We start from the raw sequence: 17,278 nt of genomic DNA, 5'->3' as shown, positions 1-17,278 counted from the left end.
AAAAAATTAAATTAACTTCTGAAATGCATATGACACAAATGTATAGTTATTTAACTTGACATATTTAATATAGTTATCAAAAATTATATTTAACTAATACTAAAACACAAATATGATTATAGAAAACATCACAAATATAAAACTAAAATTTTCAAAAAAAATTAAAACAGAAAGTACCCGTCCTTTGATAGGACGGGTCAAAATCTAGTATAATATTATTATGCCATTTTATTGTTATCAATTTACATCTCTAATATTAACAAACTAATATGATAAACTATTAAAATAAAAAGGAACAGTTTTAATTACTTGAAGATTCTTATATTCCTTTTCATTAAAACAGTTAATAAAATTCTGCATATAACTATATTATATAGATATATTAGATATAAGCCCGTTGCGTTGCAACGGGATTTTTGATGTTTTAATTTAATAAAGAACATAAAGTAATAATAATTTTATTATAATTTTATGATTGATTTGCATATGTTGTGTGAGATTTATTTTATAATTAAAAGTTTTACATAAGTTCAAGTTAAAATTTTATTTTATAATCATGATACATAGATGAATTTTATTTATTTATTTAATAGATAGTTTTTATTCATGATTTTTATTAAATAAATTATTATATTGTTGAATTTTATAATTTAGTTTTGTTTAATAAATATTTTAAGTTTCTTGGTTCTTCAAAGTTGATAATTAATATGATGGCAATTATCTATTTAAAAATGTTACTTGTTCTAGTATATCTCATAATTAAAAGAATATATACTAAGACAATAACCACAATTTTTTTTTAGAAATTAATTATTAATATTATTTAATAGTAATTTTCCATTTCTGAAACCCTAACCAAAATATAAAAGATTATTTGATAATAATTTGTTTTCTAATATTGTGACATGTGATTCAAATATGTAATGATTAAAAATATATGTACCATGAAAATAAAATAAACGAAGTTTGAAACAATTAATTTTTAAAAATTATTTAATGTTAAAAAAACAATTTTAAAATTATTTAATAGAACTTGAAGAAATTTTCCTTTTTCAATTAACAGAAAAAAACAGATTTGAAAAATAATTTATTTAATACTAATTTTATTTTTCTAAAATTTTAATGAAATTTTATCATAAAATACTATATTGAGCCTGGTTTTTTCAAAATTAATAGGTAACATGATTGTGACACATGACAATTATATATTTGAAAATGTGATATGAGTTAAACTATCTCATAAATAAGTAAATATATACTAAGATATATTTACTAAGATAAAAAAAAAATATATATATATACTAAGATAACAAAATGCTTTCTGTTAATAATTTATCATAAATATTATTTAATAGTAATTTCTGTTTTTAAAATTTTAAACAAAATATAATTGCAAAATAATATTTGATGATATTTTTATTTTAAATATTGTGAATTTTTTCAGAATATTTTATGATTAAAAATATATATACTACGAACCTATAAATTAATTTCTAAAAAATAAAATTATTAAATATTATATTTAAATTTTAAATATTTAGTAGTAATTTTAAGATAAATTCTATTTTAACAAATACTTTAGAAAAATATCTTTAAAATATTTTATTTACTAATAAATTATTTTCTTAATTAAAATATTATTTTCTATTTACTATAGTTTTAATGCACATTTTTATTCTAAATTTTGTTAAAGAAATATCATTTACTAAATTATCTTTTTCTCTATCTTCTTTTATTTCGTAATTTTCATCTCTTTTGAACACATTTTTTCTATTACATGTTATTAACATAAAACTAAAACTATCAAATATTCATGTTGTTGATATAAAATATTTTATGGAGCAGTGAATACATCACAATGTAAGGTTTCCAGTTTCTAAAGTAAATAAAAAATTGTCAAAATACGACATTCATATTATTACTTTTCATGTTTACACTAACAACTATTATATTTTCACTTTTAAAAAGAAAAAAAAATATTTATAATCCTAGAATTAACATCGACAAAAAAAAATTAAAGTTTACTAATCTAAACTTAGGATTTAGAGTTGAGAGATGGGGTAATGTTAAGGGTTTATGTTTAATATTTTTACATATATAAAATTATATATGAAGTCTCTAAGATAATAATAATTATTTTAAGAAACAACATTTGCATTAATAAACAAATATTTTTATAGAGTGATAAGTATTACTGTACAAATGCCTAATCATTATTGTGGCAATAATTTAATAGGCAGCATGACAATAATGACAAAAGAAATCAACATGAGTTTGTAAGAAGAAAAGAATATGCGAAGATAAGGATATAGAACCGTTCTTTGTATTTTTCTTGAATTAATAATTATACTTGGTGATCAAATATGAGGGATTTTAGTTCTATATATAGAGATGTGAATAATTGTAATTCTTTTTGGTTTATGATCTTTTTAATTAGAATTTGAATTAAAAATTAACATTATATAGTCTTTCACATTTTTTGGTCTAAGATTTTTTTAAAAGGATAACTACTATCAAATATTTCTTGACAGTTTTTTTATTTCTTTAAAATTATCATTTTTTCATGATTTGAATAAAGGAAAATTAACATTAAGCAATATTTTTGGTTTCAGATTTTTAAAAAGGATAACTACGATTAAATATTTTTTACATTTATTTTTTCTTTATGATTTTAGAAAAGGAAAATTAGTGTTAAATATTGTACAAACTGATTTTAGTTTAAAACATATATCACAATCTTAAACTTTTAATTGTCATGTGTCGCGATCATGTTAATTAATAACTTTGGAAAACAAAGTTTCATTGGTCTAAGATTTTTTCAAAAATATAATTACTATCAAATATTTATTGACCGTGTGTTTTAAACAAAAATCAGTTTGTACAATATTATCTTTTGTTTAGAATTTTAAAAATGGCAAACTACTATTAATAATATTTATAATAAAGTTTTTAATTATGAGATAGATTAACACATGTCACAATCTTAAAGAAAGAAAAATTCTGAAAAATAATATTAAATAAGTTTTAACTATTAAAATATATTTACAATTAGATTATTCAAAATTCGTTTTTATTATATAAGTACATCTATTTTTAATCATTATATATGAAAGACATGTAAAAATATTAGAAGGAAAATTACTATTAAATAATCTTTTACAATTATCTTTTGATTAGAATTTTAAAAATGGAAAATTACTATTGATAATATTTATAATAAGGTTTTTAATTATGAGATAGATTAACACATGTCACAATCTTAAATCTTTTGTTTAGAATTTAAAAAATGGAAAGTTACTATTAATAATATTTATAATTAGATTTTTAATTATGAGATATATAAATACATGTCGCAATCTTAAAAAATTTAATGACACATGTCGCGATCGTATTAATTAGTAACTTTAAAGAACCAAGCTTTATATAATAAGATATATATATATATATATATATATATATATCACTAAAACAATTAACATTTTTAAAACAGTTAATAAAATGCTGCATATAACTACAAATATATAAATCATATTAAACATTAAAAAATATTGGTAAGAATAAAAAATATATACCAATACTATATATGAAATTTTTTTTAACAGTATAAAATTTTAAAGTCAACACCCGTGCGGACGCACAGGTCAGTATCTAGTTTATTCCTTTAAATGTATAAATGTAATAAAAATCATGCAATAAAAATTAGTAATACCAATGGCATTGTATGTAATAAATCCAGTATATAAAGGATAGCTATATATAAAAACTGAGAAAGCATGTGAGAATAACAAGTATGCATAATGGCAACATTATAATATATTTACTCTTTTAAGATTATTCTTTTTTTTTTACTTCTTGATTAATAATAAGGGGATAGTTCGTTTGGACCCCATCACATTATGGGCTGAAATTATGGTGAGTTTTTTTATTTTAGCGTCGTTTTTCTTATTAAGCCACATGGGCAGAAAGTCCCAGAGTATTACAACACTATAAATTGTAATCACCACACTATAAAATTATATAAAGGAAATTTGCTAAAATAAACAAAATCATCTAGTATTGTTTAAATGCAGAGAGAATATGATAACCTCTCTTTATGTGCCTGGTTTCTCTTGTTTACATTACAAGTACGGAAACATGTTTTGTTGCTTTACTCGTGCTGTTGAGACATGTTTTATTGTTATATTGTTGTTTAGAAACCGTGAGACCATTGTGTCAATATAAATTGTGCCAATATAAGAACCATAAAACCACTCGTATGAGTTCATCACGTGCACGACAATTCTGCAAATATGCTAATAGCTTTCTTTTGAGTACTTTGCGTACTAAATTTTACAAAGATGTTATAACTGTTTCGTTTAAACATAGATGTGCATCTTGTTATGGTAGATAGACAATAGACAAAGAACTACGAAAAGAATGAAAAGATCCATGATTTTGGCAACAAAGTTAAAAAGGAAGGGGATTTTTTTTGGTCAAGAAAAAAGAAAGGGAATATCTTCTTACTGTTTTACCTAGATTTTCGGATATCAGTTACATATATAGTAGAAATCACATTCTACAATAGTTAGAAAATAATTGGAAAAAGTAGAAAAAGTATATTACAGAATTAGATGAAAAACCTTCGAGAAGAATATATATGTTCTGTAAGAAAAATATGTTTGATATTTAAATATTATCATCTTCTCAAAATGTAGAACACTGACGGAATGGAAGATTGGTTATCCTGCCTTTGTATACGGCTATGCATTTGGTATATTACATATTCTATGTCCGTCAGATGATTGTCTTCGGTGGCCAATTCTAAGTCGATGTAGATGGTAGATCGTATTTACTAACATTTTAGTCCATTTTGAAATTAGTATTTCACAAATATTTCCAAAACAAAAATATTTTTCATAAATGCGTATAATTGTTAATATCATGTTTTATACTTTTTGTTATTTATTTGCATTGTAAATATATTTATATGAATTTTTAAATACAAAATGGGCACTTGGTATCTAGAAATGACAAAAGTTGATTTTGTTCTAAGGGGACAATATGATTTTGTTCCTTTTTGGCAAATTTCTCATTATATATATGTATTATATTTCAGTAGTTAACCACCACCATACACACATAATTACATATATAGAATTATAGATAAGAAACATAAAATAAGGTAAAAGAAGAGGATAATGTCTTTAATCAAAATCCTCCATCACAGCATCGTCTTTAATATTAGAATTCATAACTTTAATGTAACTTGATATTTATAATTATACCGAAAGACACATAGGTCATATAATAATTAATATTCTTAGACTTTGAACCTGTTCACTTGTCCAACGTGTCCATTGGTCGACCAAGGGTCGGGTGAAACCGGGGTGATCAGCTTTCAAGTGATTCTTAAGCTGAGAATATGTCCCTGAGAAGTTGCAATTCTCGAAAGCGCAAGACCTCGATTTAGCATTTAGAGCTCTCCTTCCACCCGAGTGCAACTTCATCGCTTCATAAACCTCTCCTCTGCAGTAAGGACAGTTCATGACCTTCGTTACGCGGTTCATGTTATTCTTGCAGTACTGCTTGAAACAGTTGGAGTGACGAACACTTGTGTCACACATGTAAGCACGGCATCCATTAGTGGATGAAAAGCACCGCAAGAGGATGGCATTGTGTGGCGCTTCCTGACAGATTACACACTGGACATCCTCCCATTGGCTTGGGCCTTGTGCCTCAATAGGTTCTTTCTGAGTCCTTGTAGAGCGAAGCGGGTATGGTGACACTCTTGTCCTGTTGCTTGGCACCGGTATCTCCTTCGGCATTTCTCCTGGTGAAATGATGTCAACATTTACCAGAAATATTTCCATGTCAACAGAAACAACACTCAATCATGAAAATCAAATTCAAAATATTTTCTTAGTCTAAATCTCAAGGCTCAAATCAGTTTTCCACACAACACTAAAGATTGTTTTATATTAGAGAGGTAACAGACACTACTATTACAAAAGAAAGAAAAAGTGCATAGAGATCCATAAAACAAATATCATAACCAAGAGAACAAACTGCATGACACATGGACGACAGATGATCAAAAATCCAAAATGGTTGGTGAATTAAATTAAAGTATACACCACATATCAAAAACAATTAGATAATTTTGATAATAATCTCTCATTAAAGATTTTACTCGGATCTCTCATCATGGTTCAAAACGAGAGTTCTAACCAATATGGATTACAGTCTAATGAAAGAAACTGAAAAAAACAGACACGAGTGGGAAAGGTAGATTACCTTCTCGTTTTTCAGTTTGGTTTGAAGAGGTGAAGATGGGATTATGCCTCTTTGTGTCAAGTCTTGTGGCCTTTATAAGCTATTTTTATGTCTATTTTACCATTGTACCACTCTCTTTGTAGAATGAAAGGGAAATTATATTTTCTTTTTACATTTATAGATTTTCCCTTCAATGACATAAAAAAGTCAAATAAATCACATTTCCATCGTTTGTAAGGAACTTAAAAGGTATGTATTTCCAGAAATCTTATATCATGCAGACTGACAAAAGAAAATGAACTATTAAAATCTCATTTTTGTAACAAAAAAATGAGATTTAAATACTGTAGACGTCTATAATAGTTTCTTTTAACATCTGATTAATTATACTGTAAACATGAATTCTCATAAGATGGTAGAATTGTCGGCTATAAAATCTTCTATGTGATATTCTTATCTTGTAATAGTTATTTATGTTTTAATTGAAAGTTTTTAGTCAAAAAAATACACGAATAATACAAACTATGATAAGGCCTGCACATTGCACATGATGAAACATTGAGAAAAATATTTACTTTTATTTGGATGAAAAACATAATTTACAGTATATCAGTTTAATATAAGTTCAGACTTTTGTATAAATTTATTTTAATTGAATGACCAATCAATAGAAGAAAAGGGAATCATAGTTAAATTTTGTATATATAAGTACAGGCTATAACTTCATTTATACTTATATGTACATAAATTTTAAGTTTTCCTTAGTTTTGAACATATACCCTCATCGTTAAATATGAATCAATGAATGAAGAGACGAAAATATAAATGAATTTACACTCATTAATTTCTATAGTTGATGATAATACGGTGTATAAAAGGTAAATATCTTTTGATATGGTTCACATTATATACACTTTGATTTGCTTCTATAGTTGAGGATATTAGATAAATGTGTTGCAATGAATAAAAAATTGCGAGAAATAGTTTTGGAAAAATAACTTGAAATAAAATAAGTTTCTTCGAATTTAAATAGAATGTATAAAAAGATATATTTCTCATTTAATACCCTTCTAGAGGTAATTTTAAGAACTTGATAATAATATTTTTTTCTATGACAGGAAATAAAACAACATGTTACCGCTAGAATTTTACCAAAAAACGTTACCAACCTGGAAAATGGAATGAAAACAAAGCCGCCAAAAAGTAATATTCATGAATTAATATATCATATGTTGTTAACACTATGTTGGGTTTATGTAATATAATATGTTGCATAATAATACATTATATATTGTAGATTTATTTGATAAAAACATGTAATTCATACAATAAGTTTTCAATAGGTTTAATAATCTAAAATATATTCTTTATAAACCCATTTTAAACTATTACAATCTGGGCTTCAATCATGTTGCATGTTAAGATAAACAAAAATAAGAAGTAAAGAGCTCACATTATAAATGAATCATTATATTAAGTTTTTTTTTTCACTGTTCCAAACAAAAAGAGCAAACACAGTTTCGAGATATTTCGATATTTCCGAACAAACAAACTCGAAAGGGGATTATGGTCAAAGGAATCGTATAACTGACTAAATCAAAATCTTCATTTGTCAATTAACCGATGCCAGGTAAATAATCTTCTTCCTTTATTTGTCTTCTTTGGTTTATGATTTTTACAGAGGAAGGACACACTATATTCCTCTTCTATTTCGAATTTCTTCAATCGTTTATTTATAAGCTTTTGCTCTTGCTCTATTTTTTGGTTAGATTATCATTGTAAGAGTTCAAGAAGGAATTGAGTACATTTAACAAAAAAAGAGGAGAAATAATCGAAGGAAGTCAAGGATTGAAGTACAAAGCAATAATGCAGGTTAGACATTCGATATGCTTGCAATCCAGACTCAGAAATATTACTTTTGTATTCAAAGTTTTCTTCAACCTGTAACTATGGTTTTGTGGATTTTTTTAAGTATTGGCTAGATATGAAGTTTCTACAGATAATTCCACAAAAATGTATGAAGAGAGAGGAGTTATTATAAGTTGATTATGGTGGTCTGTGAGTCTGTGAGATGAGATCTCTGTAATTCACGGTTGTAGATCCCAACTGGCAGAATCTGGTCACCAACCTCTTCAAGCACTTGTTTCATAGGTAATAATGCAACTTACACACAAATCATATGTACTTGAATCATCATCCAAATATAGTTAGTTAATCGCTCTAGTAAAAATAACTATTGGCAGGTACAATAATAAGAATACATTTAAGATAAATATCACATTTTTCTTTATAAAATATAATACTAGAAAGACAAATAAATGAGTGAAAAAAATTCTAATAATATTCAAGAATAAGCTAAGGGTAAACAAAGTCGTTTGCAAGATAATATTAAACTATTTTGTTTCTTAATTAAAGAGTAAACATTTGCAAGATAATATTAAAGGCAATTATATTGGATATAAATTGCATCTTAAATATAAAATTTTCATATTTGCCTTTCTTTTCTACCTCAAAGTAATTATATTGGATATATAAGCATAGAGTATTAGTTAATAGTATTAAATTCTTTATTTTAAAAAGAAAATTATCATTTATACGCAACTTTTGATATGTCCAGCGAATATAGTCTCGAATCTTTTATATATTATTTGAGAAACATTTTTTAAGTTGTAACCTTTGTATCAATGATGATGTGTCAACACCACAACCTTTCTCACCTTACATATTTAATGATTTTTTTGGTTACTAGAAAAATTACAAAGTATGTAATTCATTAATCTTGGTCCGACGTGCATTAAATAATCTTTGTACTACAAAAGCTTCTACTTATACTTAAAAAAAGTTCATGTCTAGGGGTGGGCGTTCGGGTACCCGTTCGGGTTCGGATCGGGTATTTCGGATTTTCGGGTATTTCAGTATAGGAGTGTAATACCCGTTCGGGTATTTCTTTACTTCGGATCGGGTTCGAGTATTTTTAGTTCGGGTTCGGGTATTTTGGGTCGGGTTTTCAGATATTTATATTTTGGAAAAAAAAATTAAATTTTTCATTTCTCAAGTTTTTTTGTATTTAAAAGATATAAATTTCACTTAACTGATTTTTTATTTTTTAATAGTTGAATGATTAATAAATTTGAAGATAACATTTTACAAATAAAAGATAATAAATTGATTATTATTTTTAAATTTTGGATATAATTTTTGTTAATGCATGAAATAAAAATCTTGATATGCATTTTAAGTGAGTAAAAATTCACCTTTTTCCAATTATATGTAAATTATCTAATTTTGAACTATATGCATAATAAAAATAAACATTTTGAATAAAATTAAAGAAGTAAACTAGGAATATAGACCTAAGTATACATATGTTCGGTTATCTTCGGATATCCATTCGGGTTCGGGTATTATCCGTTCGGGTTCGGATATCCAATCTCTCCTAATTCAATACCCGTTCGGGTATTTTGCTACTTCGGTTCAGTTTTGGTTCGGGTTTTTTCGGTCGGGTTCGGGTACGGGTTCGGGTATCGGATAAAATGCCCACCCCTACCCATGTCGCAAACGATTCACGATAGTTACAAGAAATATATTATCAACATTTACACAGATCAAACTCATTTTTGATTCAGATAGTAAAGTTTTTTTTTGCTAAAAGACTCAGATAGTCAAGTTTAACCCAATATTTTATTGTCTGGATGAAATGAAGAAAATCACTTATGGTCGAGTGTTGTCTCACGAGAATGAGATGGAATAGACACCTACAAAAAGAAAACAATTAGATCAAATGAAGATGATATATTGCCTAGCTATGATCAAATACCAAAAAAAAATTGATCTACGAATCACGATGATACAAAACAAAATATATTACCTATGGAACCTTTTCTATTAGAATTGCTTTTGAAAGTTACATGATTTCAAAAGCATTACAAAAGTTGAATTAGAAAAAAAGTAAATCAAATTTACAAAAACTCGATTTAAATTGGTAAAGCTTGAACCCAAATTTTATTGACAAAATCAAATTCCAATTGACCTTCATCATAAGACGTTACAATGATTAAATTTCTTTTTTTGACATGCTATACAAGTTTGTTTCCTTTTATATGAACTAGATTCTTTGTCTGCGCTACGCGCGGATAGTATATTTTAACCATGTTTAAATCATAAATTTTCATGTTATAATTTTATAATAAATAATAAATATTTATGATATTGATATGATTTATCAGAGTTTAACCACTTTTAAGATATAATTTGTTTCTTCTTTTTATTTAATTGTAAGAAAATCTCTTAAATGTTTTTTTTAGGTTTTCTTTAAGTAGTCTCAAAAATTTAAATTGACCAAAATAAGTTTCAATAAAAGATAATATGACAACTATAACGTCAAGTATAATTTAAATTAATTATTTAAAATATATAAAACGATAATATTAAAAATGAAAAATAATAAAAGCAAAAGAAATCACAAAAGAATTGTCAAATTTTTATTTATTTTTCAAAATTTTGAAAGCCAAAAATTCAACAAAAAAATAATTAGGAAACATTTCTGGAATACCTTCCTCAACATGAATTTGTAAAAAAAATTGTGGATTCATAAATGTCTTCACAAATGTGTAAATACACTTCTTGAATGTATTTATATGTATATTTATTTTTTCTTAAATGTGTATATTATTTGAAAACTTGCGAAGATGATTTTAAATTTACATATCAAATTCAGGATAGTCTTTTGAAAACTTTAGGAATATGTTATACATATTCAAGAGCATCTTACTTAATATACGTATATTTCGAATTCATTAAGGTATTCATAAATATTTTTTCATGAATATCTCTTTTAATACACAATAAAGAATGTATTTTTAAATATATATTTATGATGTTTTCTTAAATTTTATAACATATATATCAATATCTTCATAAATTTTACGAATATGTTATACTTATTTAAAAATATCATTCTAAATTAAAAACATAAAAATATCATACACATTGGGGAAAAGAATTCGTAAAGATTGATAATTGTTTTTTTTTTGTTTTTTTTGTGCGTTTCCATTAGGTATAGCCTATAAATAATATATTTTCGTTTGATATTAGTTCTTTTTTACATCAATTTTGTGAATTTCGTTGAAAACTGTGAGTCCCTTAATAAACTTTCTAGTCTCTTTCCAAATATCCATTACATAGAACTTGCCCTCAAGAATTTTATATCGGCTGATGCAACCTGTACCATCCAAAATTAAATTATATCACCAAATCAAAATGTTGATCATATGAACTGCAAAAATACTAATGTCTGAGACAGAATTAACTATATATACATCATGAGTGCTAACTTAGCATGGGATGTTTGTGAATCCCCAAGCCTCTCCATTACTCGTGTGATACTTTCTTCTGTTGATAAAATACTTGGTCATATGTAACACAAAATATCCCTAAAATGTGCATTTCAGATGCTTGTTGTGGACAGACAATGGCAATGTGAGGTAAAGTAAATTTGAGAATAATAATAATGTATTACATGAGTAGCTTTTTTACGTGGTCTCTTATCTTTGCTGAGTTTAGATGTTGCTAATACTCCTGATGCAGTAAGCGTTTTCAACAAAGATGGGTCAGTGTGAAGCTGAAAGCCTGATCCAGACCCAACAACATAATCCGTAAAGACGCAAGCCAACTTTATTGTAACGAAAAATTCTGAGACTTCTTTCAATCTACTGAGACGTACTTGCAGTGAACAAATAACTCATGTTCTTTTAGCAGAGGTTTCAGCAATGGCAGTTGCGGGTCATCTTCTTCCTTTGGTTAACCAGCTTTCTATACCGAATTTGCTGTTTTGGATATATGACAAAACATTCAAACTTGCTGTTAGCCACAAAATACTTCCTTAGATGTCTTACTGAAATGGAAAATAATAGTCTCAACTCAAGTCTCTTAGATTATTACCTACTAAAATTGAGGATGATAGTCTTCCTCAAATCTCCTTAGATTCGATACCAAAAGCACAACATGAAAGCAAGTGTGCATCATCTGCATCGTGAAGGTCGTTCTTGTTCATGAACAGCTCCAATGACATCAAATTCCCTCTCTAGCTCAAGCATGTCCTCGAATTATATCTTCTTCTACCTCTCCCCCTCCCTCTTCTCCATAAACGTTTTCATCTCTTTCTCTTGAAACTCTATGAAGCTAGAGAACTCCTAAGCCCTGAAGAATAATTAAATCAGATAGAATTTAGTTAACATCTAGAAATTATCTTCCTTTGCGTTTCTTTTCTCATGTATGGCTTTGTAAAACCTGTCATGTGATCCATCATCAAACCACTAACGGTTTTTTGTCAAAATTAAGAAAGTTTATCAATAGACAGTTTAATACATATTGTGTATTTTTCGAGACCTCTTATTTGTTCTGCGCATGCTGCATCTTCCCTCTCTGTCACACACTAACACGGTAACCTTCTGCAGTTAGTTTTACACAGCTTCTCGCTCAAAAGTCCCAGAGATTCCTCAAGCTCTTTGGCGTGCTTGTTCTGTTTTGACAGCTTCTTCCTAAACCAGTATAGCTACCGATCATCATCAGTGATTTCCCTCAGCTCCTTCACTTCCTGGTACAATTTCACCCAGCACTGCATTTGCCTAACGAATCATACAAAAATATATGAAATATATGAGCAGAGGAGGTGAAATTGCGCAGAACTGAAACGATGACGATGAAGTTCAACAGTCAGTCACATCCGAGGATCATTAGGTTTTGGGAAGACGGGCTCGAACTGAGCCAAGATGAATTATTAACTGATTCCTTATAAGGTGCAACTAGGTGATTACCCGCGCCCTGCGCGGGATGAAAGGATTAAAAGAAATTACAAATTTAATCTATAGATATTGAAAACACGAAAAATGACATATTATACATAGAATAGATTAGCATAAGTAACATTGATATCCAGATTAATGTAAGAAAAACTAATTTGGAATGAGATATTTACTGAATTTTTCAAATAACAAAAAAGCTTACCGAAGTATCCGGATAAAGATAACCTTATTATGGTTGATAAACAGTAATTGTCTTATTATTGAAGTTAAATCGTTATATTTCATTAAAATTATAATGGTTTTGAAGTACATAAAAATTGTAAAAGAAAATAAATATATTGAAGTAAATAATATTAAGTTGGAAAACAATAGAAAAAAGAAGAAACTAATATGAATTTTCAAATTTAGTGGACTTATTAAGACTCAAAATTTTAAAATAGACCCTTTATCGAACCTTAATATTCATTATAATTCAAAATACATATGAGCCTCTTCTAATTTATCTTTTATTTATAAAAAGTGTTTTTACCAAAAAGTTTCGGGGAAACACGAGACCAGGGGCTACAGTTTGATTGTTGGATTCGATCTCTTTTCTCATCACCTGATATATCTAGATGTTGCCACAAAGTAATGTTGCAAATCCCTAATTGTTCTTAGATTTCCAGACAATTATATAAAGTATTATATGTATAGGGCGAAAATTAAAGAAATCCACATTAAAAATGACGTTCTCCTTAATTTTAATCGGAAATAATTATATGAATTTCCAAATTTAATGTATGTCACCATTTATAAAAAATTTCTAATAATTTTTTTTGTTGCAAAAATTAATAGACTGCAAGAAATTTAATAGAGAATTCCTTTTTGAATGTATTTTATAATGTTTCAAGATTGCTCATAAATTTTTATTTACGACATTTTGATTTTACAATATAAAACAGTTTATATTAACCCCCACTTTGTTATCATTTCCCATAAAAATATTAATAAAAATAAAAGTCATATACCAAAGTTTTATAATCATATTTTCGAGTCCCTAAAAATGGCATGTATTATTTATGAATCTAAAGAAATTAAATATTATAAAATATGAATCATAACCCCTATCAATTTTGACTATATATAAGACTATCCTATTAATTTCGTATAGGATTATAATTGTAGATTTCAAGATAATTATAGAAATTATTATACACAAATGGCGAAAATTAAGGAAGTTCACATTAAAAATGGTTAGTTCTCTAAATTTAATCGGAAATAATTATATAAATTTTCAAATTTAATATCTTTCACCATTTATGATAATTTTGTAATCAAAAGTATTGTTGCAAAATTTAAGGGATTGCAAGAAAATTAATATGGATTTTTTTTTTGAATGGATTTTACAAATTTTCAAGATTGCTCATAATTTTTATATACGATATTTATTTTACAATATAGAACATTTTGTATTGTTCAGTCCCAAAAATAAATGTCATGTATCCCATAAAATATAAAAATATTTAAAATAAATGTCACCTACTAAAGTTTTGTAGAAGAACATAATTATGAATCTTTTATATTTTCTACTCCCTAAAAATATCATGTATCATTTATGAATCATAAAGAAATTTAATATTATAAACATATGAATTGTATATATAGTCAAAACTCTATCAGTTGTGACTATATATATCAGACTAACCTATTAATTTCGTATAGGATTATAATCGTAGATTTTTAGATAATTATAGAAAGTATTATATGCATATGGCAGAAATTAAGGAAGTCAATATTAAAAATGATATTCGCCTTAAAATTAATCAGAAAAAATTATAGAAATTTCCAAGTTTAATGTTTGTCACCATTTATGATAATTTTGTAATCAAAATGTATTTTTACAAAATTTTAGGATTGCAATAAATTTAATATAGAATTCTTTTTTGAATGTATTTTACAATTTTCAAGATTGCTCAAAATGTTTTATATACGATATTTTGATATTACAATATAAAATAATGTATATTGTCTATCCCAAAATAAATGTCACATATTCCATAAAATACAAAAAATATTCATCAAAATAAATTTCATGTACTAAAGTTTTATAATATAACATAATTATGAATCGTTTATATTTTTCAGTCCTTAAAAATGGCATGTATAATTAAGAATCATAAAGAAATTTAATATCAGAAAAAATATGAATCGTTTATATATAGTCAAAACCCTATCAATTGTGACTATTGATGTCATAGTATTCTACTAATTTTGTATAACGTTATAAAAACCCTACCGGATTTGATATTATCGTTCATATCAACACACGTAACCAATTAACATGACCAAAACATTATGTTAAGATACATCACAAAATCGTGACCAATTAACATGACCATGCTCGAATCAACTTTTTATGATGTACTATGAAAACAATAATATAGACTTGTGATTAAGTCAAATAATCAATGTTGCCTTTATGAATATTCCATTTATAGATTTCCGAAACAGTCACACAATTAATACGATTTTCTCCACAATTAATTGTAAAGACATAATGGTACATAGATGCATAAAATGAAGGATATACTATATGTTTTAGGCAATGGCATGACTGTAATAAGTCTAGGCAAGAAAGGGTTTTTGAAAAAAGGTTGTGAGGTGGATTGTGGTGATGCCAAGTAAGTAATGGCAAACTTGTTAATCACACATGATTAAAAGGTTTATTTATAAATGGTCTCCTCAAATAATAAGAAGGGGATAAAGATATGAGTATCTTTAAACTTATATTTCAGAATCATATTCATAACATTGCAATCAAGCATATAACGATACAACACATACGGGTGGGCAAAAAAGAAAAACAAACCGAACCAACCAAACTAAAACCGATCTAAACCAAACCAAAGTCTATTATCAAATAGTTTGGTTTAAGATTTTTCCAATCCAAACCAATCGAATCGAAACCAATCCAAATCATACCGAGTTAAATATAAATCAATGTATTTTTGTTATTATTTGAATTAAATATACTATCAATATACAATATACTAAAATCATAAGACTAAAATCACTGTTAAAGGTGTTGGTTTTTTTAATTTTCTATTTATTTTAGTTAATTTTAGTTTGATGTGTTCTTATAAACTTTTTGTGGTTTTTTAAGGTTTTTGTTTTAGTTTTATATTTGATTTAACTTACATAGTCTATCTTTAAGAGGTATTATTCACGATGTTTTTCTTAATTTTCTATTTATTTTAATTAACTTTGATTTGATTGTGTTCTTATAAACTTCTTTTAATGTTTATATTTCAGTTTCATATTTAATTTACTTTACATAATTTTTTGCATAGTCAGCAACATGATGATTTTATGATCGTTCGTTTATGTTTAAAAACATTATTTTTCGTAAAAAACTAAACTAGAGGAACCTGATTGAATTGAACCGACACACAAATCAAGCCGAATTAACCAAACTGATTATGGTTTATTTCAGTTAGAAAAATTCTAGAACCGAATTAACCAAACTGAACCGATAAAATAATTTAAGTACCCATCCCTTAACATGAAATCATTTTTCAAAAATTTATAATACAAAATTTACATATATATATTCACTCCGCGCATGTGCGCGGATCCCAACCTAGTTTAGTTTATTAATATATACTTCTTATCATATACTTTTATGTTTGAGTTAATACAAGTTTCTTTGATTTTGGACTTACACATTATTAAATTGTTAGTTATGTTGCCACGTAAGATCAATTGACATTCTAACTAAATGACACCTAAGTAAGACTCATTTTTAATTAATACAAACTTAAAGTTACAATTTTTAAATGTTTCTCAGTTAATATATTGGGGATACGTATGTTTATTTTGCCTACAACACCCGGCTGGTGGAAAAAAAGCTTGAGATTAACATTTAGGGCCTAACTGGTCTTCCCGCTACCAGCCGCAAACGAAAAAACAGAGTTTGCGGCTGGTAGCGGTTACAAATCATTTCAAACCGCTCTGAACCACTTAAAATCAAAAGCTGGTTCCAGTTAGCGTTTGTGGTTGCGGACGATTACAGGTGGATAAAAAGATATACAATTATTTTTAAAAAATATTTTAAAATAAAAAGTTGAAAATGTAAATATTATAAATAAAAATGTATACACAGTTTATATATTAGTTTAAGTTCACAAACAATATAATAATTTTTTTTATAAAAACTTTTAATTAGCTAGTCATTGGAATTTTTT

General features: G+C 26.4%; 1 protein-coding gene and 2 long non-coding RNA genes across 5 annotated transcripts; 1 reads left to right on the top strand and 2 right to left on the bottom strand.

Moving 5' to 3' along the window:
* Positions 1–5,200: 5,200 nt before the first annotated feature.
* On the bottom strand, positions 5,201–5,804 carry LOC108835056 (uncharacterized). Its single transcript, XM_018608362.2, has 2 exons — positions 5,313–5,804; positions 5,201–5,212 (listed from the first exon to the last, which is right to left on the bottom strand). Exons 1-2 carry the CDS (start codon positions 5,802–5,804, stop codon positions 5,201–5,203), a joined length of 504 nt encoding a protein of 167 aa, XP_018463864.2.
* Positions 5,805–7,733: 1,929 nt separating this feature from the next.
* Positions 7,734–11,977, top strand: LOC108835057 (uncharacterized). 3 transcript variants are annotated; one of them, XR_008935957.1, is made up of 5 exons: positions 7,734–7,882; positions 8,022–8,124; positions 8,235–8,403; positions 11,703–11,735; positions 11,839–11,977. It is a non-coding gene; the product is annotated as an uncharacterized LOC108835057 (long non-coding RNA). The 3 variants fall into 3 exon arrangements; XR_008935958.1 differs by having other exon boundaries at positions 8,225–8,403; XR_008935959.1 differs by having other exon boundaries at positions 11,815–11,935.
* On the bottom strand, positions 11,937–12,991 carry LOC130496805 (uncharacterized). The gene is made up of 3 exons (XR_008935960.1): positions 12,640–12,991; positions 12,193–12,450; positions 11,937–12,077 (listed from the first exon to the last, which is right to left on the bottom strand). It is a non-coding gene; the product is annotated as an uncharacterized LOC130496805 (long non-coding RNA).
* Between the last annotated feature and the right edge of the window lie 4,287 nt (positions 12,992–17,278).

This window comes from Raphanus sativus, chromosome 6 (assembly GCF_000801105.2).
Source record: "Raphanus sativus cultivar WK10039 chromosome 6, ASM80110v3, whole genome shotgun sequence".
NCBI lineage: Eukaryota > Viridiplantae > Streptophyta > Magnoliopsida > Brassicales > Brassicaceae > Raphanus > Raphanus sativus.
This window is presented reverse-complemented; position numbering and strand designations above follow the sequence as displayed.

Coding starts and splice junctions, on each gene's coding strand:
- LOC108835056 (XM_018608362.2), bottom strand. CDS start 5,804: ATGCCGAAGGAGATACCGGTGCCAAGCAACAGGACAAGAGTGTCACCA.